The sequence below is a fragment of the Muntiacus reevesi genome, chromosome 7 (genome assembly GCF_963930625.1).
Source record: "Muntiacus reevesi chromosome 7, mMunRee1.1, whole genome shotgun sequence".
Lineage (NCBI taxonomy): Eukaryota > Metazoa > Chordata > Mammalia > Artiodactyla > Cervidae > Muntiacus > Muntiacus reevesi.
The window spans coordinates 7,923,512-7,949,610 of NC_089255.1; the positions used below are offsets into that span (position 1 = coordinate 7,923,512).

General features: G+C 42.3%; 1 protein-coding gene across 1 annotated transcript in view; it reads left to right on the forward strand.

Annotated features, from left to right (window-relative positions):
• Positions 1–26,099, forward strand: part of IQGAP2 (IQ motif containing GTPase activating protein 2) — a 295,627-nt gene that overhangs the window by 129,934 nt on the left and 139,594 nt on the right. The window contains exon 3 of the mRNA XM_065940796.1: positions 24,702–24,858. Within this exon, the coding sequence (XP_065796868.1) occupies positions 24,702–24,858 (157 nt within the window). The remainder of the gene's footprint in view (positions 1–24,701; positions 24,859–26,099) is intronic.

The following is a 26,099-nucleotide window of genomic DNA, read 5'->3' on the forward strand; positions in this document are numbered from 1 at the left end:
CAGTACCTGCCTCATGCCTGCAGGCATCTGCTTGCCAGCCCTGCTAGAGTGGATTTTCTGAGGCTAAAGCTAGTCTGGATTTCTTCCAGTTTGTGTTAATAATTTAGGTGATTAGAAGTGACTAACACTTCTGCTCTGCCTGGCTACTTAATACCTCCACTGATGCTCTCTCTCCGGGTAAGTTCAGCAATCTCCTTGTCATCTAGCCTTGCATCCCTCAAGCCCCGTGGGGATAGGTCCTGCCAACAGATTGTTCCCTATTGGTTAACTGTCACTTTCCATTTGAGTGTTTCCTCTTAGCTGCAGCCCTTTGAGATTGTGTGTCTGTGTGGGCAGAAGGCACGTACGCTATCTTCTTCCGTGTGTTGACCCCTCATTCGGAGTTCCCGCCTGTTGTTCTTGGTGACCATACTTGGAAATCTACTTTTCACCCATGCAGGGGCTCGATTTCTATGTGTGGGAGTGTGTGGGAGTATTCTGTGCTGGGCTAGAATTATGGCTGCAGACAGAAGCATGGTCCCTGTCCGTGGCCTGGAAACACAGTTAGCATTGCTCGCAGACATTAGATTGTGAAGGTGCTAACCGGCCAGCTTCGGGGCCTGTGTCTCACAGATAATCAGGGCTGAGGTGGAGGCCTCGTGACACCCGAGCCAGCCCCGGAACACCCTCACTGCGCGGTTTGTGACTGCACAGAGCTGACTCGCCTGTCGGTCAAGCCACGTTTCCTGAAACCTAAGAAGGCCAGGGTGTAATAGTGTTCTCTTATAACCAGCTCCCGTTCCCTGACCCTTCGCCTGACTCTCCCTGTGGTTTCCAGCCTGTCTCTCTGTGTGGGCCCTAAAGACTTCGCTGAAGGTGAAACATCTCCGTGAACTTGGTGGTGGTAGAAGAAGAATGTGTCTGGGGGCCTCAGGCTGACTTGCCTCCCAGCCACCACTCTCTTGAGTTCCTGAAATTCTCTTGGCCGCTTGTCCAGCCGACTGAGCTGGAAGCGCTGTTGGTCCCAGCGGTTTGTGCTTCCTGCTGGAGGGGGAGACCCCGGTGTGTATATCGCCTGCTTTTCCGCCAGTTTCATTTTGTGTCCATCACTCTTTTTCCTCTGTCTGCTTTTTCCTACCTGGACATAATACTCAGCTATAGAGTTTGCATTTTGATTTTCTTGCTACATAGAAGTTCAGTTTCTGGCTCCTCCTTGCCCTTTCCCCCTAAAAGCTCCACTCATCTTTCTTTTCCCCAAGGTGAGTGGGGCAAGACTGCTTATTGTTTCTGTGGGTTTGCATTCCCCTTACCCCCGCAAAGGGGAACTTTGCCACTGAAAAAAAAAAAGTTGTCTCTCTCGGATGTCAATTTCAATAGAGAACAATGATGAAATTGTTAGTTGAGAGAAACGGTCCTGAATTATGTGTCTGGAAACTCTCACACATCTCAGGGGTTTTCTTGGAGAATTCACTGCGGATGGCACTTGGGGTACTCAGCTCCAGAAGGTGCTGTGGGGTGCTTTCTGCAGGGTCTGCTTTCTAGTAGGTCCACATTAGGGCTGGCCTGGCGGACACCCCCTCCGACCCCCGCCACTTCCTGCTTCACAGGCCACTGCGCCCCCGTGGGTGCTGTTCTGACTCAGGAGCCAGCCAGCCGACTGGAAAGACACTGGCTTCTAAGAAAAGAACCTTAGTTGAAACAACTTTATGACATGCCTTGTTTGTTGAGGTGTGGGGACTCTGGAGCCCCCAGCCATGCCTTTGGATCACAGGAGCATCGGTCCTGGTCCGAGCCAAGAGCTGTAGAGATGTAAGGGTGGGGACAGTGTGACAGAGATGGCGGTCCCCAGCTGCCTTCGGTCCTGGGAAGGTATTCTGGGTGGCCGGACTCCAATCAATTATTAGCCTACATATAAAATCAAGGAAGTACAGTGAGCACCGCAGGCAAGGCTGCCCTCTGCCGAGCTGCTTCTGCTTTAGCTGAGTCACCAGGATTTGGGAGGCAAGGTATCCGGCTCTGGGAACCTGGGGTGGGAAGCTGGGATCAAGCTTAGAGAGCTGGGCTGGCTTCTTACTGATTCTGGTATAATTGGGGCATTGTCTCCTCCAGCTGATTTTGAAATATTAGATATACAGAATAGGTGCATGCTTAAGTAGGTGCTTTGAATTTTTTATTTGGTCAGATTAAAGACAAAATACAAATATTTTGCAATATTTATAGTGCAAATATAAAACACAAAAACACTAGAAAATTTATATCACAAAGGACTAGCATCTCTAATATACTCCTGAAATCTAATATAATCCTAAAATCTGACGGTCAGAAGGAACCACCTAAGAGATAAATGAAGAAAAGACATGAACAATGCAAAATTTTAAAGATCCAAAAAGAGAGTATGCAGTGAAAATTATATCCTTTTTGTACTTGGTTCTCCTTTTCAGATGTAGCCACTTTTGCTGGTTTCTTTTTTAGTCTACACTGGATCATTTCGAGTAGTTATACGTGGTTATAGTACTACATTTATAATGATACACACGTATGTCACTATACAATTGTTATATGATTTGGCAACAAAATTATCTGCACAATTGGCAGCATGATTAAATCATCTTCAGTAATGATGTTTTCCTACAGTCTTTTCATCTTGTTTTAAGTAGAAGGAAAATTAGAACCTGGAGTGGAAAAGAAGGGCTTCCATATAAAGCAACTACCGTTTCAGAGCATGGGACTCGTCCTGGAGAGGAAATGTCTAGTGGCCTGAAATCGTAGCATTTTGTCCCAATGTCTTCAAAATGTGACTGGCTCTGCCTGAGGACCTCAGGTGCGCGGGTTGAGCCACTCACCCTCTGCAGGGTGACCCGTGGTCTCACTGGGCACAGGGTGGCCCCTGGTTTGTGCTGGACCTCAGGGTTACCTCCTTATTTACCCTGGTCCCCTCCCTGCCATAGGCAACCATTCAGATATGTATCAAGTGCTTCATTTAGGCCTGTTTGTAGCCTTATAACGTATCGCGTCTGGTACGTACCTAGTTTTAATAAATGCAGGTGCTGTGTCTGTCTACTTCTGTTGTAGTTTTTTCCCCCTAGGCTCTGAAAGTTCCATCCTTGTCTGTAAATGTCCTTCCGGTTTGTTGTGGCACAGCTGAGGTTTGGAAAAGTTTGTGGTGACTTTTACCCTGATTTTTCTTTTGTCTTAATTTTTATTACAAGAATTTCAAGAAAAATTAAGGAACCTTAAAATTCCACCAACCTAGTGTATCGACTTTCTGAAGGTTTCCTATGTGGACACTCCTGACATCACTATAACAAAAAAGCACATTATTTTTGTATCATTGCTTGGTTCAGTTTACTGCAACAACATCCCTCCCTCTTGCTAGGTTGTCATAATAAATTTTACTTGTTATGTGTTTCATCTGTATTATATACCATAACTTCATGATTTTTTCTATGAAATGTTTTTTAGTTTATTTTTTTATTATCATTGCAATGAATATCTTCATGTATACAGCTGGTCTTTTATTGTTGCTTCTGTTCTCTTTTATTATTTAGCCATGATAGATGCGCTATAGGGGGTTATGGTGTCAAAGAGAAAAATTGGCAACATGATTGTCCTGTGGCTTAGGACACAAGTTACCACGCTCTGCCTCTCACTCTCTGCCCAGGAATGAGTGCAAGTGTCTGCCCTCCATTTAAAACATCCTTTTATTTTCAGAGTGTCTTACTTAGAGCTGTTGCCATAGGAATTGATTTCTTAAGTGCCGTCATGGTCAGCAGAGAAGTAAGGAGCTCTGGGTCCCCTGACTTGAGAACGCGTTGGGGAGAGTGCCATCTGCTACCTATATCTCACATTCTTTCTATCCCACCATCCCTCCTGGCACGGGGTATTGTCTCGCTGCGACCGTCATCGGCCGTTCCGCTCTCTGTGGTCGGGATGGTCTGTAGCCAGTTGGATGAAGCCCTGCTTCCGTCTCCCCTGGGAGTGCACGAACTGTAAATACAGACACACACAGGAGAAACAGGGATGCCTTGGAAGCCTCTACCAACCGCTCCTCATCCATTTCTGCTGGAGGCCTGTGAACAAGTGACTGGCTGCTCATAAAGACTGTGTCCCGGTGAGGAAGAGCAGCGGTGGGAGTAGACAGAGGGAGGCATTTGCGAAAACATATGTTGGATTCTTTTCATTTTCCTCTGGTGACAGTGATTGATGGCATCTAGTGAGTCCCCGTTTGTCACTCCCTTGGTTCAGCTGGTATTGGGGGATGGGGGAAATCAGTAAAGGCTTGGCCAGGGAAGGAAGAGGCTCTTGATGTGGTCATGAAATGCGGTTTCTTACAGTTAAACTTACCATGAGTATCTTCTCATGCTGTACTGGAATGCTAAGAGCCGCTCTTTTAGACTCTAGAAGATACCTGTATCTTATTCCCCATTGCCAGAAAAGGGTTCACTTTGACCACAAGATACCTATAGTTTAAAGGGAATCAGAGAATGAAGGAAATCCATACTGGATACCATTTTGGCCAATTCTGTGTCTTGTATTTTGAAATTGGGCTTGGCTTTAGCCTTGCAATTCTCTTGGTGAGAATAAATTGAATATTTGGCTAGGAAGTAGAAAAAGGATCTAAAAAGCAGAGTTGAGGGTAGGAAGGAGCGTGGCAAATTAGCTAAGTTTACAATGATCTTATTAAACTTGTTGCTTTCATTTTCCTGCCTACGTTGGGACAAAAAAATGTTTAAAAGTGCAAGAACAGTGATTATTTTGTGGTTAGATCATGTGCGCAGTGCAGCCAAGCCCAGGAAGGAGAATCTGCTTCATCAAGTCTTTAGTCTGTTACTTTGGCCAAAATTTGTGCGGAAGCCTCTGATGAGGGTAGACTTGCCAAGAAACTGCTGCTGCGTCCTTCTGGTTCTTTCTTCTTTACTTTTCCTCTGCTCCCAGATCATGGTTATCTTGTAGAATGGAAGATACTTTTTTTTTTTTAATATATGTAATTTTATTACAAGATTTTTTTTTTTTAAAAAAGCAAAATTGTAACATTCTCACTCTAGAAAACCCAAAATTTGCCATCGATGCTAATTTCTAAGAGTTTGCTTCGCTGCCATATACAAGTCAAGAAATTAAAGAAACCATGACATATTTAGAAACATTCAACATCAGAAGCTTTAAAATCTAACTGTATGTAGTAACCCCTCAAAAAGCTACAACCTGAATTTTAAAAAAGTATTTTCTCTACAAAGAATCATATCAGCGATACAAAAATCTGTACACATTTTATACTGAAGCTAATATTGAGCTGCACTTGAATCCGCATTCTTAGCAAAACAATTGTCTGAGCACACTCCACACACATGTCATCACAGGATAGCCATTTTTTCCTCATCTTCCTCCTCCCATTCATCTTCCTCTTCCAGTTCTTTCTTCTTCTTGGAGCCCACTGGCCTGCCAGGGCTCTTCTCTCCCAGTTCATTCTTGCCTTTGGCACAGTACGCAGCAATATCCTTTTCCTATTTCTTTAGCTCAGCCGCTTTTCTCTTCATGCAGCTGTTTATCTTTGGCTGACTGCTCAGACCGCATTTCACCCAGTTCCTTTGCAGTATCTCCAATGGATAAGCCAGGGTGTTCGCTTTTGATCTTTGGGTGGTGTTGGGAGCAAGTGACCATGCCAGCTTCTTCTCACCTGTAGCAAGTTCTGACAAAGCCAGGTGGCAGAGCCCAGTTTTTGAGTTCAGTTCTCCACGGCACTTTGATCTCTGGTTCTGCTGCAGGCTGGTTGCGGGCCCCAGCTGCCTCCGTCCAGAGGACTCTGCATCTTACATGTCCAGGTAGGTGCAGCCAGGCTGCCTAGGTGTTTAGGATACAGCTTGGCGAACATGTGGTATCTGGGATCCTTTAGAACACTACACTAAACTGATGCTCACCCACCTACCTCCTTTTTCTTCCTTTTGGCCAACATTTGTTTGTTGAACACCTATTTTCTACCAGGTGATGCCACAGATCTGGCTTTCCTGGTGGCTCAGACGGTAAAGAACCCACCTGCTGATGCAGGAGACGTCAGAAGACTCGGGTTCAACCTCTGGGTCGGGAAGATTCCCTGGAGGAGGAAATGGTAACCCACTCCAGTATTCGTGCCTGGAGAGTTCCATGGACAGAGGAGCCTGGTGGGCTATAGTCCATGGGGTCACAAAGAGTCAGACACAGTGAGGGACTAACCCCCATCACCACTCACTCCACAGATGGTATCTGTTTTAGTTCTCATGACATCTCTGTGAGGCAGCTGGAGTTGTACCCAGTTTTTGAAAAGAAGAAACTGCGGCCCAGGAAGATGGTTTCACACAAAGGTGATCACGATGAATTGTAGAACCAGGTCTGAAGCCAGATTTTTGGGAGCCCACAGCCCAGGGCACAGCCGCACCCCATAGACACGTCTGAAAGGGAGCCAGCCCCAAAGAAAGTGTTCACCTTCATCTTGTGTGATAGCAACAGAGTCAATGAAGATCTGAACTGGCTTGTTTTAGAAAAGGCTTCACTGTGAGTTTCCGCTTAAGAAATGAACCTTCCGGGACTTCCCTGGTGGTCAGTGGCTAAGACTCCACACTTTCCAATGCAGGGTGCCTGGGTTTGATCCCTGGCCAGAGAATTAGATCCTCCATGCTGCAACTGAGAGTTCATATGCTACAACTGTAAATCCAGCACGCCACATGAAGATCGAAGATCCCGTGTGCTACCACTAAGATCCAGTGCAGCCGAATAAATTAAAAATTAATAATAAATAAATATTTAAAAATGAACCTTCCTAGACAGTGAACTTAAGCCTGTTCACTGTGTTCATCTTAGACAGTTTGTCAGAACAGATAGGATTGTGGTGGATACATGTGCGATAGAGGTCACGATCTGGATGAGAATCTCAGCTGTGTAGCTGTGAGCACATTCCTTAACTCTCTGAGCCTCTTTCCTTCCCTGATAAAGGGGAATCATCCCGATCACATCAGGCTAGTGTGAACACATTCATGTAAATGCCGAACACTGTGCTAATCCCATGGGATCTGCTGTTGTTTGTGATTGGCATTATTGGTATGCCTGGAGCCCCATTAAAGTGGAAACCTGGCTTGGGAACACGTATCAATATTTGTAGCGCCCTGCTTAAATACCATGTAAGCCCTAACTTGTGTAAGGCAATAACAGAGTAGGTGTGTTGACAGGGGCTGGGCTGGGAGGTGGATGGCTTGGATTTGTCACGGGAATGCTGTAGACTGTCATGAGAGGAGAAGGCATGTTTGACATAGCAAAGAGCTTGCTTAGCTGCAGCCCCATGGAAGTGTGCTTGGCAAACAAATAGTGCCGAAGGACAGACGCGAACAATGACTTGTGTTGGCAGTTGGGCAGAATAGTCTGGGATATAGCACTGAGCAATAAAAGCTGTGCTAGGTACTTATCAGGGTGTTTATTTTATGCCAAGCACTGTTATCAGGCCTTCTTCCAACAACTTACAACAGCCCTCTGAAGCAGTACAACTACTATTCCCAACATTGTTGTTCAGTCACTAAGTTGTGTCCAACTCTGCGACCCCACGTACTGCAGCACGCCAGGCTTCTCTGTCCTCCTCCATCTCCTGGAGTTTGCTCAAACTCATGTCCATTGAGTCAGTGATGCCATCCAACCATCTCATCCTCTGTCATCCCCTTCTCCTCCTGCCTTCAATCTTTCCCAGCATCAGAGTCTCTTCCAATGAGTCAGTTCTTTGCATCAGGTGGCCAAAGGATTGGAGCTTCAGCATCAGTCCTTCCAATGAATATTCAGGGTTGATTTCCTTTAGGATGGACTGGTTCGATCTTCTTGTTGTCCGAGGGACTCTCACATATCTTCTGTAGCACCTCAGTCTCCGACATACAGTTTAGGAAACTTGAGACGCAGTCAAATTTAATCAGTTCCGCAAGGGATACAGCGGATAAGTGGCCGAGCTTGGGCTCGATCTCAGGCATTGGTCTCTAGAGTTGGTGCTTTGAACCATAGACTATACACAGGCAAGCTCCTTGCTCTTTTCGCATTTACTGTCTAAGCAGGTGGATCTGTCAAACCAATAAATACGGTATAATCTGCCAGGCAGTAAGAAATGCAATGAAGAGAAATAAAGTTGGGTAAGGAGTTTCAGAAGATGATGGGGGGTTGATGGTTTAGCTAGTGTATTATTTGCTTGGACTGCTGTAACAAAATACCACAGGCTGGGTAACATAAACAGCAATTCATTTTCTCATGGCTCTGGAGGCCTGTGGAATTGGCTTCCTCTGAGGCCTCTTTCCTTGACGTGCCAATAGCTGCCTTCTCGCTGTGTCCTCGTTGGGTTTCCCTCTGTGCGTGCAGAGCCCTGCTGTCCCCATCCTAATCTCCCCTTCTTGCAACTATTCCAGTCATTGGATTAAAGCCTCTCCAAATGGTCTCATTTAAACTTAATCACCTCTTAAAGGCTGCTTCTCTGGATGCAGTCACATTCTTGTGTACTGGGGATTAGGACTTCAGTATATGAATTTGGAGGAAACACAGTTCTGACCACAACATTCTTCCCCAAATGTCTGTCCTTCTCACAGCCAAAATACATTCATCTACATCCCAGAAGCCCCCAGATCTTAACCCATTCTAGCAACAACTCTTAAGTCCCAAATCTCATCAAAGTATCCAAATCAGATATGCCTGAAACTTGAGATATGATTCATCCTGGGGAAAAAATTTCTCTCCTGTGATCCTAGGAAACCAGGGAAGTTTTGTTCTTCCAAAAGATGATGGATGGACAGCCATACAATATACAATAGACATTCCCATTCTAAAATCAAGAAATCATAAAGAAGAAAGGGGGTGATGGATCCCCAGCAAGTCTAAAGCGTACCAGGACTCATTCTATCTGATTTTGAGGCTCTTGAATAATCTGCTTGGTGGCCTGTCCTTTGGGCTCTTGAGGCTGGTAGCCTGCCTTCCAGACCGTCAGAGGCAGCAGCCTGGCTCACCAAAACCCAGGAAGAGATAGTCTTGCCCTTTGCAACCAAGGGAGAGACAGCATCTGGGTCTCTCGTGGAGGGGACAGCTCTGTGGCTCTCTGAATCACCTTCAGGGTCCTTCTTCCCTTATGGTGATGAGTAACACGGCCAGAAAGCTCCATCGTTCCATCTCCTAGATCTCAGAGGTCTGAGAGCCTCCCCTCCTTGTCGCCCTGTCTCTGTGCCCTTTAGTCTAAATGGGATAACCCCATCCCTAGTCCTGACTGTTGCAGAGATGGCTGATTAAATCAATGAGTTGCTTTCTTTATGCAGTGATTATCCAGCCACACCCGCTGTGTTCGCTTCAGAGCACCTTTTCTCATTTTTTGCAATGTTTTTTTAAAATTTACTTTTTATTGAAGGATAATTACTTTACAGAATTTTGCTGTTTTCTGTCAAACCTCAACATGAATCAGCCTTTTGAAATTTTTTTGCCATATTGATAAGGCTGCAAATTTTCCAAATCTTCAGGTTCTACTTTTTGACTTTTTTTTTTTTGCTTAATTTCTCCTCAGTTTTTTCTCCTCTACTTTTGTATTTTACTATCAGCAGCATGGATGATCCAGGCTGCACTCTTGATTTTTTTTTTTTTTTTAATTTTTATTAGCGTCTAGTTGCTTTCTAGTGTTGTATTTCTGCTGTAGAGCAAAGTGAATCAGCTCTACGTATACATACATAGCCCCTCTTTTTTGGGTTTCCTTTCCTTTTAGGTCACCACAGAGCATTGAGTTCCATGTGCTATGCAGCAGGTTCTCATCAGTTATCTGTGCTAATGCATGGTAGTATATAAATGCTAATCCCAATCTCCCAATTTCATTCCACTCCCACCTTTCCCCTTGGCATCCATATATTTGGTCTCTATGTCTGATTAATGTTTCATTTATTTTGTGTATTCATTAATGAGGATCCCACCTTTACTTTCTAAGCCTTAAAGCCAGGCTGTTAACATGGTTAGAGGTATGTGAAAAAGATAAACATACTTAACATTTTCCTTCCTTTCCTTAACATTTTCTTTTCCTAACATGCTTAACATTTTCCTTAACATTTTATTGGTTGCATGTCTCAACCCATAACCTTAAAAAAAAGAAAGGTTTATCGTGCCTTTTTGTCTTCTCCAGCTTCCACGCCTCGTGACAAACTACCATTTCTCCATCTACACCCATACCTCTGTCTTTATCAGTATTATTCTAATGTTTGCTACCATAAGACTCTATTTTGACTCAAGTGCTCGGTGTAATCAGCAAACGAGTTCTTGCTTTCTATACACTGGAAAGAGACAAGAACTTTAGAATACACTGAATTTCACCATTTTCTATTATTGAAAATACATGTTTATGAAATTAAGATACAAGAAAAGATGAAGAACCTCACCAACCCACAGGGAAAAACCACTGTTAATACTTTGCTACATGTTTCTAGTCTCTGTATGTTTATTTAAATGTTGTTGTTCAGTCACTAAGTCATGTCTGACTCTTTGTGACCCCAAGGACTGCAGCACACCAGGCTTCCCTGCCCTTCACTATCTCCCAGAGTTTGTTCAAACTTATGTCCATTGAGTTAATGATGCCATCCAACCATGTCATCCTCTGTCACCCCCTTCTCCTCCTTCCTTTAATCTTTCCCAACATCAGGGTCTTGTCCAGTGAGTCAGCTCTTCATATCAGGTAGCCAGAGTATTGGAGCTTCAGCTTCAGCATCAATCCTTCCAATAAATATTTAGGGTTGAATCCCTTTAGGATTGACTGGATCTCCTTGCAGTCCAAAGAGACTCTCAAGAGTCTTCTCCAGCACTACAGTTCGAAAGCATCAATTTTTCTGCCCTCAGCCTTCTTTGTGGTCTAACTCTCACATCCGTACATGACTACGGGAAAAACCATTTAAATATATATAATTTTAGAAATAAAATTAGCTTACTATAAAATTTTGTATCCTCTCATTTTCTCTTAACTAACCCCTGCTATTTTTCCATTTTCTTAAATATTCTATGAAAATATCTCAAGTGGCTGTATAATAGTCTATGCAATGGATAAACATTCTTTTTAGATGCTTGCACTGATTACAGTTTTTGCTTTGCATGAAAGTCTTGGACCATAGCTGTGTTTAGTAAGTTTAGTAAGTGAGTAAGTTTAGTGAGTACATAGTACTCACAATGTAAAATGTCTAGGTTGTATACTAACTTTCCTGATATACTCTTTCATGAAGCACTATAATGAGTTGGTTAATGTGCAGATTTCAGAGTGATATTTGGGTTCAAATTTCAGAGAGGTCAAATTTTGCTTTTCCCATTTGTATATGATCTTGGGCAAGATATTTCATCTTTCTTGATATCTGACTCAGTTTTTTAAAGATGATAAGTCACTGGGCTATGGGAAGAATAAATAAAACTTTTTAAAACTCATGTCCTAAACTATATGATGTACAGTAGTTATTTGCTATTATATGATCCGATTGGGGAGGAGATTGCAGAGAACCCACAGGTTGGATACTGGACACCAGTAGAGGGCATAAAACATTAGAATACTGCAGAGACGTGTGACTTACAGCTTCTCTTATGCTCACCCTGGGTCCCTGGATACCAAAGGCTTCAAGGTTCTACATTTTCCTGCTTAAACATTTCTTTTAAAGCATATATATTTCTGTAATAGGTATTGGCTTTCCTGAGTATACTCCTTTTTTCCCCCAGTATATGAGTATTATTCTTAAAAAAATTTAAGTTGAAGTATTATTAAAGCACTAGTAAATATTTCACATTTGAATCACTGGAATTAAGGTGTCAGGCAAAAACCGTGATATACTGAACATTAGCTGTTTGTCTCTCTCTCTTTCCCCACCCAACCAATGAAGTTTATGACCAGTCTTTTGCCTAATGTGCACAGTAATGTTAAAAATAAGTACATGTTTTACTTTATAGACTTTTTTATTTTTATTTTATTTTATAGGCTTTTATTTATTATTATTTTATATTTTTTATTTTATAAGACTTTATGCAGAGATGTCTATCTAGAAATTTTAGCACATGTACACATTTTTTGTTTGTATTTGTGTATCTATATACATGAACATGTCTATCCAGGCATGTTCTAATATCAGGATGATACATCATAGATAGATGATTAATTGGGCCAAGCCTAAATAATACAGTAAATATCGGATTTGTGCCTGGAGTTAGGAAGAATTATGAATTGAGCATGTATTTGAGCAATAGTGTAGCCTATGAAATAATGTTTCAAAATAATTTTCAAAGTTAATCAGACTTATTGCAGATGGGGCTACAAAATTTGAAGGCTTTCTTATATCCATCAGTGCTTCACACCATTCTACTTATTTATATTTTCCTTTTCTCATGTCTAAGAAACATATAGGAAGAAAGATTAAAATAATGCATTAAATATATTTTTCTAAGAAGTAGCTCACCAAAGAGATTCTTTGAAAATTTTGTTTAAAAAGAAGGGATGTGAGTGACATATGGGTGCCAACTATCTGCTAGATTCTGTACTAGTGCTGTTTCATTTAATCCTCAAAACCTCTTTTAACTAGTGGTTTCCTAACATTGATGACAGTCTGAGATTTACTGCCCAGGAAACTGAGGGACTTTACCTGATTCATCACATGGAACCAGGTCTAGAAAGTACTTGATGCTCAAAAATATTAATTGGATTGATGTGAGAGTTGGACCATAAAGAAGGCTGAGTACCGAAGAATTGATTTGAATTGTGGCTGAAGAAGACTCTTTTTTTTTTTTTCCATTTATTTTTATTAGTTGGAGGCTAATTACTTTACATGAAGAAGACTCTTGAGAGTCCCTTGGACTGCAAGGAGATCAAACCAGTCAATCCTAAAAGAAATCAACCCCGAATATTCCTTGGAAGGACTAATTCACTGAGTCTGATAAAGGAATGGCCAGATTCAAATTTGGGGACATGCTCACAATATTTGTGGTTAATGTTTGCTGGGCTCTTATTATGAGCCAGGCACAGTGCTAAATATTTCACACAGATTCTCATTTACTCCTTACAAACGCCTTCCGAGGGCAAATAGTTTAAATATCTTTATTTTACAGAGAAATCACTGGTATTATTCTAGACCTAGGATTTGAACTGAGAAAGTGTGAGCCCAAATGCCATGATTTTAGTCACCTAATTGTACTGCTTTTATCAGTTACCTGTCTATTCATCATATGAAATATTACGAAGTGATTTGGGAAAAAGGAGTTCTATGGTCAAAAAATTTGGGAAACATTGAGTTAAAAAGTTAATTTGGGTCTTGGCTTCAGGAATTCTCTGAGCTTTCAGGATGCTAATGCAACTTATGAATCCTCAAGAGAGGATGCAGAATGCGACATTTTCTAAGTTCACTTGGCCCTCCCCCTCCCCCCCACCACCACCCCTGGCCCCAGGACAATATTAGCATCTCACTGAGCCAGCATTCTGTGGAACACAGTTCACAAAATGCTTGCCAAACTCAATGGAGGGCTGCTGTTTCCTGTCCTTCCTAAAGAGGAGAATGAGAAAGAGGGCCTCAAAAGCCTGCTCCATTCCCGTTAGGTCTTGGCGTCATATATTGCTTCTTTTCATGGAATTGTAAGTCCGTGTTTTAAAGAAAATAATTAGCTTTATTTTAGCATCTCACCTCTTTTTCTTGTAACGAACCAACTAAGTTTTATATGAGAGAAGGATGGATATGTTCCTCAGTTTGTGCAATATATATTTTTCTGTATCCCTGTTCCCTTGAGCTAATAATGCTGATAGAATTATGGTGACAATTATTTTTGTTTTTATTTCTTAATTGAAATATAGTTGATTTACAGTGTTTCAGGTGTATACCGAAATGGTTCAGTTTTTTTCTAGTATATACGTGTGAATATATATTCTTTCTTCCTCTGTATTTAACTCCTTTTTTACTGGAATATAACTGCTTTACAGTGTTCTGTTAGTTTCTGCGGTACAGCGTCAGGATCAGCCATGTGTTCCATCTCTCTGCTTCCTTTTGAGCCTCCCTCCCACACACACCCCCACCTAGGTCATCACAGAGCTGAGCTCCCTGCACGGTGCGGCAGCTTCCCCCTGGATGCTTTATACAGGGAAGCGATATATGTCAGTGCTGCTGACTCAGCGTGTCCCCCGAGGTCCTGCCCCACCTGTGGCCACAAGTCCGTTCCCTATGTCTGCATCTCTTTTCCAGTCCATTATAGGTATGTAATAACAAGATGGCAAATACAGCTCCCCATGCTGGACAGCAAGCCCTTGTTATTTACTTTATGTATAGTAGTGTGTCTTTGTTAATCCCAGATTCCTAATTTATTCCCTCCCCTCCTCGTGGTGAAAGTTTGACCTCACCCTCTGGTGAACAGAAAGGTTTACCGGGAGAACTTAATCTAGCCCTGACTTCCAACGTTTTACCTCCTATTGGCACAAAAGGTGATCAGTTGCACTGTACACATAAAAAATATCTGGTCTTTGCCTTTATTCTGTAAAATATTTCATAGGCTGTTGTTCATAACATTTAGGAAGAGAAATTGACTTATAATGCTTGAAAGTTCATGGACCGCGGCACTCCATTAAAGCAGGGTTTATACGGAAAAAGCACACTTTCTGGTTTTTGGCCAGCAGTTCTACTTTTGGGACTTTTATTCCATACAGTGCCGTATGATAGAGAGCAAGATTTATAGCTGACGATTTCCTGAATAACAAGTCAGATAGCAAATGCCTCAGCGAAACAACTTTCATATGCTCTGCAAGGTGCAGAGCAGCACAGTGGAGTGGATGGTGTGTCTCCAGATTTTTATGAGGTGGCATTTTGGGGGGGAGGTGTCTTTTTTTTTTTTTTTTTTTTTTTTTTGATCTCTTGCAAGACAAAATGATATTGTTTTTCTTTCTGGCCTTAACCTAAAACTGGAAAAATTTCGCTGTTTGTCCCCTTCATCCTTCTCCTGCCACCCTCTTCTCCCTATGTCACTTGAATCAGACTGTACTTTTATACACTTATACACTTTTATACACTTCCATAAGAGCTACTTATGGAAGCTATCTCAACTCAAAAAAAAAAAATTGAAGAGAATATGCTTGAATGATAGAACAAAAATTCCTCTTACCTGTGTTTTGTTTCTCTGTGGTTGATAAGAGATTCAGATTTTCCCTGCAAAGTAAAGAGAAAGCAAGCAATACTAATAAGAGAGAGTCCTTCCCACTGGAAATGAAATTGTGGTTCTCCAACAACCATGAAGATGCTCATAAGAAACTGCTTCACCTTTGGTTAAGGATGAGACGTTCACATATTGGTGTGGAGGTTCAGTTATTGCTGTTGTTCAGTCGCCAAGTCGTGTCTGACTCTTCACAACCCCGTGGACTGCACCCATCTCCTCCATCACCATCTCCCGGAGTTTGCCCAAGTTCATGTCCATTGAGTCAGTGATGCCATCCAACCATCTCATCCTCTGACACCCTCTTCTCCTGCCTTCACTCTTTCCCAGCATCAGGGTCTTTTCCAGTGAGTCAACTCTTTACATCATGTGGTCAAAGTATTGGAGCTTCAGCTTCAGTATCAGTCCTTCCAATGAATATTCAGGGTTGATTTCCTCTAGGATTGACTGATTTGATCTCCTTGCAGTCCAAGGGACTCTCAAGTGTCTTCTCCAGCACCACAGTTCAAAAGCCTCAGTTCTTCAGTGCTCAGACTTCTGTATGATCTTCGTGAGGTTCAGAACGAGTAACCCATGGAAAGAACAGGGGAGGAGCAGTGAGTGCAAAGGCAGCAGGAGATGCTGGTCAGTTGTGGTTTTCATTTCTGTGGATTTTTCGGTCAAGTTTGAAGACAGTGTTTTGATAACATATGAGGTCTTTCTAGGTTTGTTTCATGTGTACATACTTTATATATTGTCTGTATGTAAATCTTGGGCTTCCCTCATAGCTCAGTTCATAAAGAATTCGCCTGCAATGCAGGAGACCCTGGTTCCATTCCTGGGTTGGTAGCCCATGGGTCGCAAAGAGTCGGACACAACTGAGTGACTTTCACTTCACTTCACTTCACTTCATATGTAAATCTTGGGCTTCCCTGGTAACACAGCTGGTAAAGAATACACCTGCAATGCAGGAGACCCCAGTTCGATTCCTGGGTTGAGAAGATCCCCTGAAGAAGGGAACAGCTACTCACTTCAGTATTCTGACCTGGAGAATGCCATGGACAGAGTAGACTGGCAGGTTACAGTCCATGGGGCTGCAAAGAGTTGGACACAACTGAGCGACTTTCACTTCACTTCATGTAAATCTTAGATGTATAAACCATTGAGTATAATTGAGAGTTTAGATGTAATTTTTCAGTCAGTTGACTTTCAACAAGGGTACCAAGGAAAGTTAATTGGGTTCAATCCTTGGGCTGGGAAGATCCCCTGGAGGAGGGCATGGCATCCCACTCTAGTATACTTGCCTGGAGAATTCCATGGACAGAAGGGCCTGGAGGGCTACAGTCCATAGGGTCACAGGGAGTCGGACATGACTGAAGCAACTTAGCATGCACGCACATAGTCTTTTCAACCCATGATGTGGAGATAACTGGATATCCACATTCAAAACCATGAATTTGGACTCTTACCACTCACCACATACAAAAAATATGGATAAAAGTAGTTATATCCATTTTGGATATCCAAAATGGATAAAAGATTTAAATGTAAGAGTTAAAACTATGAACCTCTTGAAAGAAAACATAGGTGAATATTTGTGACCTTCAGTTAAACAGTGGTTTCTTAAATATGACATCAAAGTACAAGCAACAAAATCGATAAATGGGGCTTCATCAAAATAATGATCTTTTTGTGCTTCAAAAGACACCATCAAGAAAGCAAAAAGACAACCCACAGAATGAAGAAATATTTTCATATTGTGTACCTGATAAGGAATTGGTATAACAAATATATAAAGAACTCTTATAACTCAATTTCTTTAAAAAAAAAAAAAACAGCTAAAACATGGGCAACAAATTTGAAAAGACATGTCTCTAAAGAAGATGTGTAAATAGGCAATAATAAAAGATGCTTAGAACAAGACAAGGGTGACTACTCTTGCCACTTTTTTTTCAACATAATATTGGAAGTCCTAGCCACAGCAGAGAAGAAAAAGAAGGAAAGGAATCTAAGTTGGAAAGGAAGTGAAACTGTCACTGTTTGCAGATGACATGATATTATGCACAGAAAACCCTTAAGACCAAAAAACTATTGGAACTTAAAAATGAATTCATTAAAGTTGAAGGATAGAAAATTAATCAGAAATCTGTTACATTTCTATGCACTAATAATTAACCATTAGAAAGAGAAATAAATGAAATTATCCTCTTCACAATTGTATCAAAAAGAAAAAATAAAAAGATGCTCAATATCATCATGCTCAGATGCTCAGTCATGTCCAACTCTTTGTGACCCTATAGACAGTAGTCTGCCAGGCTCCTCTGTCCATGGGATTCTCCAGGCAAGAATACCGGAGTGGGGTGTCATTTCCTCCTCCAGGGAATCTTCCCAACCCAGGAATCAAACCCGTGTCTCTTACATCTCCTGCGTTGGTAAGAGAATTCTTTACCACTAGTGTCACCTGGGAAGCCCACTGAATATCATTAGCCATCAGAGAGATGAAAATCAAAACCATATTGAGATGCCACTTTGCATCTATCTAGGATGGCTATAATCAAAAAGACAGCTGAGTGGTGGCAAGGAGGTAGGGAAGTTAGAATCCTCACTTAGTACTGCTGGGAATGTGAAATGTTGCAGCTACTTTGGAAAACAGTCTGGAAGTTCCAAAAAGATCAAACATAGACCCAGCAATTCTCCTGCATATATACCCAGAGAAAGGAGAAAATATGTCCGTCCAAAAACCTATACACTAATGTTTATAGCAGCATTATTCATAGGAGCCAAAAAGTGGAAAAAAAATCCAGATGTCCATAAACTGATACATATGATATATATCTATACAGTAGAATATTATTCAGCATTGGAAATGAATGCAGCGCTAATTATATCCTACACAATAGATGAACTGTGAAAACATGCAAAAGAAGCTAGTCACAGATGGCCATGTATTGTATGGTTCCATTTAAATAAAATATCCAGAATAAACAGATCTCTAAGCAGAGAGTAGATTAATAGGTTGGAAATTTGGGAGTAAATGGGGAGTATTGTTAACAAGTTATACGGCTTCTTTTTGGAATGATGAAAATGTTTGCTGAAAATCACTGCATTGTATATCTTCAAAGAGTGTATGATGTGTGAATTCTCTCAGTATAAAGCTATTATTAAACATATAAAAAAGCATATTGCGTAATTAGTGTCATGCAGAATTTCGTTTATAATTTTAGACTCTCGGACTAAAACTCAGCTTAGAGTTTTAAGTAACTTGTTCCAGGACACCAGCTAGTGATTGGAAAGCCAGACTTCCTGAACATCAGGCCCGTCATTTTCTGTACTGTGATTATGACAGGAAGTTTGACCCCAACAGACCGTAAAAATCACACTTACTGAATTTTATTGGTTTGGCTGGGTAACACTAGCTTATGTAACCAGTAAGTCACGGAGGTTGAGGTTGACAGTAGATGTTTAATTCCTTTTCATGTAAGATTCAGTAGCATAAGGCGAGGATGTGTGGATACAGAGGGTTCCTTCTGTAAACTGCAGAGGTTACTCGGGGACCCAGGGTGTTCTTGCTGTTCTTACATCTTTTCTTTCAAGGTGGCCATGGGCTTTAGCATCCTACTTGCAGATGGTGGCGGAGGTGGGGGGGTGGGGGCAGGGCAGTGTTTCCCTGGTAGCTCAACTGGTAAAGAATCCGCCCACAACACAGGAAACCCTGGTTCAATTCCTGAGTTGGGAAGATTTCCTGGAGAAGGGAAAGGCTACCCACTCCAGTGTTCTGGCCTAGAGAATGCAGGGTCACAAAGAGTCGGATGCAATTTTCACTATGTCACTCTGTTTGTCTTGGGTTTCCCTGGTGGCTCAGATGGCAAAGCATCTGCCTGCAATGCAGGAGACCAGAGTTCGATCCCTGGGTTGGGAAGACCCCCTGGAGAAGGGAATGACAACCCACTCTGGTACTCTTGCCTGGAAAATCCCAGGGACTGAGGAGCCTGGTAGACTACAGACCATGGGGTTGCAAACAGTTGGACACAACTGAGCCACTTCACTCTCAGCAGATGGGGGAGGGGAAGCTCACCCATGTGGGGCTTTCCTGAGGCTGCTCTCCAGGGGATGCACGGCATTTCCTGTTTCATCCTGTGCTCATGACCGGGCTACTTGGCCCCACACAGACAGTACGGGGCTGGGAAATGACCACCCTGGCCAGCAGCCACCCCAGCTGTCTCCTAGCCCTGTGGTGAACCATTTGGTATCTGTGCTCCAAGTTCTCTTCCCTTCATTTTTGCTCAGTTGCTAAGTCATGTCCAAATCTTTGTGACCCCATTGCAGCACACCAGGCTTCCCTGTCCTCCACTATCTCCCAGAGTTTGCTCAAACTCACGTCCATTGAGTTGATGATGTCATCCAAACATCTCATCCTCTGCCACCCCCTTCTCCTGCCCTCAATCTTTTCCACCATCAGGGTCTTTTCCAATGTGTTGCCTCTTCGTCAGGTGGCCAAAGTATTGGAGCTACAGAATCGTCCTTCCAATGAATATTTAGAGTTGATTTCCTTTAGCATTGACTGGTTTGATCTCCTTGCTGTCCAAGGGAAGAGAAGACTCTCAAGAGTCTTCTCCAGCACCACAGTTTGAAGGCATCATTCTTAGGCACTCAACCTACTTTATGATTCAACTCTCACAGCTGTACATGACTACTGGAAAAACCATAGCTTTGTCTATACAAATCTTTGTCAACAAAGTGATGTCTCTGCTTTTCAATATGCTGTCTAGGTTTGTCACAGCTTTTCTTCCAAGGAGCAAGCATTCTTTTAATTTTGCTTCAGATTAACATCTGCAAATGGTTATCCATAGCACCTTTCCTTATGGGACAGGCGCAAGGATTAAATGATAATCTGCATATAGTATTAAATCCAGATTCTAGAATAAAATGTGTTAAGTTGCTTCAGTCATGTCTGACTCTGTTTGACACTATGAACTGTAGCCTGCCAGGCTTCTCTGTCCATGGGGTGCTTCTCTAGGCAAGAATACTGGAGTGGATTGCCATGCCCTTCTTCAGGAGATCTTCCTGACCCAGGAATCGAACCAGCGTGTCCTACGTCTAACCTGCACTGGCAGGCAGGTTCTTTACCACTAGCACCACCTCTGGAATAAAATAGTGCTTAATAAACACTAGTTACCATTGATGGTAATAGCATCTTCTTCTGACTTTCAAGGTAGTGAAATTATGCTGTACCTGTGATGCTTGGAAAACTCTTAAGCAGTCAGAATCTTTCACTTAATAACAATCTGTTGAATACACACTATATAAACACATTTGACTGTGTGGATCACAATAAACTTTGGAAAATTCTGAAAGAGATGGGAATACCAGGCCACCTGACCTGTCTCTCGAGAAACCTATATGCAGGTCAGGAAGCAACAGTTAGAACTGGACATGGACCAACAGACTGGATCCAAATAGGAAAAGGAGTACATCAAAGCTGTATATTGTCACCCTGCTTATTTAACTTACATGCAGAGTACATCATGAGAAACTCTGGGCTGGAAGAAGCACAAACTGGAATCAAGATTGCTGGGAGAAATATCAATAACCTCAGATATGCAGATGACACCACCCTTATGGCAAAAAGTGAAGAGAAACTAAAGAGCCTCTTGATGAAAGTGAAAGAGGAGAGTGAAAAAGTTGGCTTAAAGCTCAACATTCTTGAAACAAAGATCATGGCATCTGGTCCCATCACTTCATGGCAACAGATGGGGAAACAGTGTCAGACTATTTTTTGGGCTCCAAAATCACTGCAGATGGTGACTGCAGCCATGAAATTAAAAGACGCCTGCTCCTTGAAAGGAAAGTTTTGACCAACCTAGACAGTATATTAAAAAGCAGAGACATCACTTTGCCAACAAAGGTCTGTCTAGTCAAAACTATGGTTTTTCCAGTAGTCATGTATGGATGTAAGAGTTGGACTATAAAGAAAGCTGAGTTCCGAAGAATTGATGCTTTGAACTGTGGTGTTGGAGAAGACTCTTGAGAGTCCCTTGGACTGCAAGGAGATCCAACCAGTCCATCCTAAAGGAGATCAGTCCTGGGTGTTCATTGGAAGGACTGATGCTGGAGCTGAAACTCCAGTGCCTTGACCACCTGATGTGAAGAGCTGACTCATTTGAAAAGACCCTGATGGTGGGAAAGATTGAAGGCAGGAGGAAAAGAGGACTACAGAGGATGAGATGGTTGGATGGCATCACTGACTCAATGGACATGGGTTTGGGTGGGCTCCGGGAGTTGGTGATGGACAGGGAGGCCTGGCATGCTGCGGTTCATGGGGTCGCCAAGAGTCAGACATGACTGAGTGACTGAACTGATAAACACATATTCAGTATAGTGGGATCACAAAAAGAAGAGATGGTTTTTGCCTTTGAGCTTCATGATGTGGTAAGCATTAGCAATAGCTCCATTATTAAATAGGGTATAGTTAACCTAAGTTTTTGGAATAATTCGTTTTTTCAGCCATCTGCACATATATTCTAACACAGACAAAAAAAACCCAATTCTAAAATACATCAAAGTTGTTTTTATTTTAGCTTTCTGCTTCTTGGTCTCAAATGTTGATTTGAGACCTCCCTCTTCTGCTATAAATTGTCAATCTACCTCTCCCCGACCCTTCACAATCTACCCCTCAGTTATGGACTTATTATAAAGCAATTGTATATTGCTGTGTAAGAAACCAATTTTGTAAATTTTTTCAAGATAATTATTTGAAAACCGATTTGTAAAAAAAAAAAAAAAAAGAAAGAAAACCGATTTGTTTTCGTGTGAAAGAGCATGATGCTGTAATTTGTAGTTTACTTAGATTAGAAACTTGGTCTAGTGCAGTGGCTTTTAATTTGCCCCCATTTCTTTTATCAAAAAGACAACATTGTTATTAATTTCTTAATTTTTAAAAATTCATCAAGCCTATGGTGCTTTTACATGCATTTGAAGCAAGGCCCATATAACCAAATAACCCTTATTCACCTTGTGTTTGTTATGTGAAAGTGAATTTTGCATCTCATGTTACTATTGAGAGTTCCATGTTCTTCCAAGTTTTCCCAGTCCCCCTAGGATGTTAGAGCTGCAGGAGGCCTTAACATCCTGCTCATCTCCTGCCCCTTCAACAGAGGAGGACACAGGCCCAGGGAGGTCAGGGAACATGCCTGGGTCCACAGTGGATGTGGGGCTGAATCCTGGTACCGAGCTCCCTCCACACAGAGCCCCTCTCCCTGGCTGGGAATATTCCCTTTCCTTTGACCCCCTCCCCACTTTCTAAGCTGTCACCAAATCTTGTTACTATTTCCTTGAAATGCCTCTTGCTTTCCACCCTTTCCATGTCTTCCTGTCTCATCCAGTCCCTCAGCTCCTCACAATGGGAAAGGCTGAGCGCTTTATCTTTGAGGCATCCATCATACAAGATTTAATTTTCTCTAAATACCACTGTCAACCTGTCACTCCTCTGCTGTGAGTCTGCCAAGAGCTTCCTGCTTCCTGTAGCAGCAAATGCCATCACTTCTCTTACTCCAGCTCCTGATTTCACTGTATACGCTCAGCTTTATTCCTTTCTCCCCATGAAACCTAAAGACCCTAGGTCTTTTCTGGGTTTCTTCCATGCATCAGCCACATTTCCTTTGTGACTTTAGTATGTCCTGCTCCCCAACTCCTAGTATCCCCCTGCCTTGCCTTTCCAAATCCTCCCTTTCCAGCTGAATCCAGGTACCGCCACCTAGTCATGGATAAACAGTCTGTGGTACATCCAGACAATGGAATATTCAGGTCAGTTGAGTTCAGTTGCTCAGTCCTATCCGACTCTTTGCGACCCCATGGACTGCAGCATGCCAGGCCTCCCTGTCCATCACCAACTCCTGGAGTTTACCCAAATTCATGTCCATTGATTCAGTGATGCCATGCAACCATCTCATCCTCTGTCGTCCCCTTCTCCTCCTGCCCTCAATCTTTCCCAGCATCACGGCCTTTTCCAATGAGTCAGCTCTTCGCATCAGGTGGCCAAAGAATTGGAGCTTCAGCTTCAGCATCAGTCCTTCCAGTGATTTTGTAGGACTGATCTCCTTTAGGATGGACTGGTTGGATCTCCTTGCAGTCCAAGGGACTCTCAAGAGTCTTCTCCAACACCACAGTTCAAAGGCATCAATTCTTTGGTGCTCAGCTTTCTTATGGTCCAACTCTCACATCCATACATGACTACTGGAAAAACCATAGCTTTGACTAGATGGACCTTTGTTGGCAAAGTAATGTCTCTGCTTTTTAATATGCTGTCCTTATTTATCATGGCTTTTCTCAGTTCTGTTCAGTCACTCAGTCGTGTCCAACTCTGTGACCCCATGGAGTATAGCCTGCCAGGCTCCTCTATCCGTGGGATTTCCAGGCAAGGATACTGGAATGGGTTGCCATTTCCTTTTCCAACTCCATATTTCACATTGCCTAAACAAGTAGTCAGTAAATACTCCTTGCTTATTAGGGACTCTCTGAGCTTTTAAAAAGTTTTGGCCAGAGCTACAGGCAGTTGAGACGTTTTACAGCGTTCACTGCTTGGATCCGGATCCGTCGTTAATGGTGAGAGCAGCCCTCTCCTCCCTGCCAAGTGTGATGGAGTCAGCGCTGCTGTGTTACTGGTCTTCTGAGGGGCCTCGCGGTCTGGGTGTGGAGCTCACACTCAGAGTTGCTGATGTGGTGGTGAGTTAGTGGCAGAGAGGTGAGGGCTTGCGCCCCCGGTTCTTGGGTCTTAGAGTAGGGAAGAGTCCCTCCAGCCTGGGGAGGAAGCACAGAATCCTGTGAGCTCTGGCAGATTCTCTGCACCCCAGCATGAAATGTCGGCTGGCCTGGTCCTCCTCCCACTGTGTGTCTTTGAGCCAGTAATGACCTTGGTGCTCTCTTTTCTACAATACTGGCAGAGTGTCCTAAGATTGATCTTTTTCTGAACAACTTTCTCAGTACCCAGAAAATGGCTTCCCCAAAAGCATGTTGTAGTAAGCTGCTGGCACTGGAAAAAGGAATGTGTCTTAAAGAAGACTGTGTCTGCTTTCTGGATTTCAATGTCATTTTTCCGTGCCTTCCGGCCTCTGCTGGTAGTCATTTCCAGACTGAGCAACTGCAGATTTTACCACACCTTGGACTACACTCTCCCCACGGCATAACCCCTACAAAAACGTCCTCCACTAAGGCTCATAAACTTGGAATTGCTTTTTCTGTAATGTCAGCAAGACTCATTCCACCCATACAAGCACAGATTGGCCTTTTTCCTCTTTAAGAGGCTTGGCGGAAACTCAGATAAAGGTGAAGTCAACAAAGTCTGGCACGGTAGTGAGTTTAGTGCTGCTGGGCTTGTCAACCCCTTGTTCCTCTCGTGTTCTGAATCCTTGTTCCATCCAGAAGGTTCTCTCTTCCTGTCTATGACAGGTAAAGATGTTTCAGATCCCGCCCCCTTTGTTAATGTCCCTGCCACAGATAGTAAGACACCACATCTCTCCATTTATAGAAAGATACCAAACTGGATTCACTTGAAGATTTGTTTTGCTCTCTTTTAATCCCTCTAGGTGGATGGAAGTCTGCTTAGTTGAAGAATTGCCACCAACGACGGAGCTGGAAGAAGGACTCCGGAACGGAGTTTACCTTGCAAAGTTAGCCAAATTCTTTGCCCCCAAAATGGTATCAGAGAAAAAGATCTATGATGTGGAACAAACACGCTATAAGGTAACTGAGATCTAATTGGTTTTGGCCTCTGGTTCAAAGTGAAAGTTCAGTCTTTCCTTTCCTTTCCTTCCTTTTAGTGTTTCTATCAGGATTTTGTGGGAGGTAGGGGTGTGGGGAAGGGGAAGGTCCTTGGTCTTTGAAGCCTGTTAATAATCATTCCTGAGGCAGCAGCAGTTTTAAAAGCAAAGCACTTTTCTGTTTCTGGGCTGAGGCTGAGAGACCTCTGATTTGTGGGGCTTCCAACTCCCAACCCCCATTATTCCTTCATGGAGGTCATGTTATTAGTACCGGTAAATATAAAAGTGGGGGCCCTCTGCCCCTCCTCTCTTCACCACCAACACAGTTTATTACTCCCCTATTCTCCTCAAGAAGTAAAGTACCCAGCGGAGACTTGAACTTGTAACCCCTAAAGAGTTAGAGCCAAAGTGATTAAAAAAGAAAAAAAGTACTAATATTGACTAGTCAGAAACTCCTTTCCATTTGATGTTTAAAACAAAATGAGACTAACCTTTTTGTATGCAGCTAATTTTATGAATTATTTCATAGCTAATTTGAGAAGGAACATAGGGAGGAAAACCAAACCAATATAAACACCAATCTTAATCAAAATAAACAAATAAATACAATCAAAATAAACAACCAATCAGTATAAACACTGTATTATTACCAAAAAATGTAGGTATTTTATGGATATAATGTTTAAGTATTTTCAGGTAAGGTGATACATCTATGATTTGCTTCAGAATAATTGGGAAGAGGGTTGACAGAGATTCAAGACCAGACATGAGTTTGTAATTGTTGAGATTAAATGATGGGTGCTAATGAGTTCTTTATACTCTTCTGTCTACTTTTTTATGTTTGAAAATTTCCATTAAAAAGTAAAGAAGAAAAAAGTAAGCACCAGCCTGAAAGACACCTTGATTATATGTGTCTTCCAAAAGGAATTTTTAAATGTGTGCTATTCTCTTCTAGAATGAGATCTCTTCTCCACTTTGGGTCAGAGTTCCTAAAGCTTCTTTGAAACTTGATTTTTTTTGTTGTTGTTTTCTCAATATCCTGTGTTTGCTTTTGTTATATCAGTATTTTTTTATCTGCAAATTTTCAAGTGTTTTAAAAAGTTATTTCTCTTAAAATTTCAAGGATAACATTAAGTATAATTGAAAATAGAATAATTTTCCATTCAATGTATGAGTCACACTACCCTTCAGTTGTTATTGAGACAAAATTTCTTTTTAAAATAT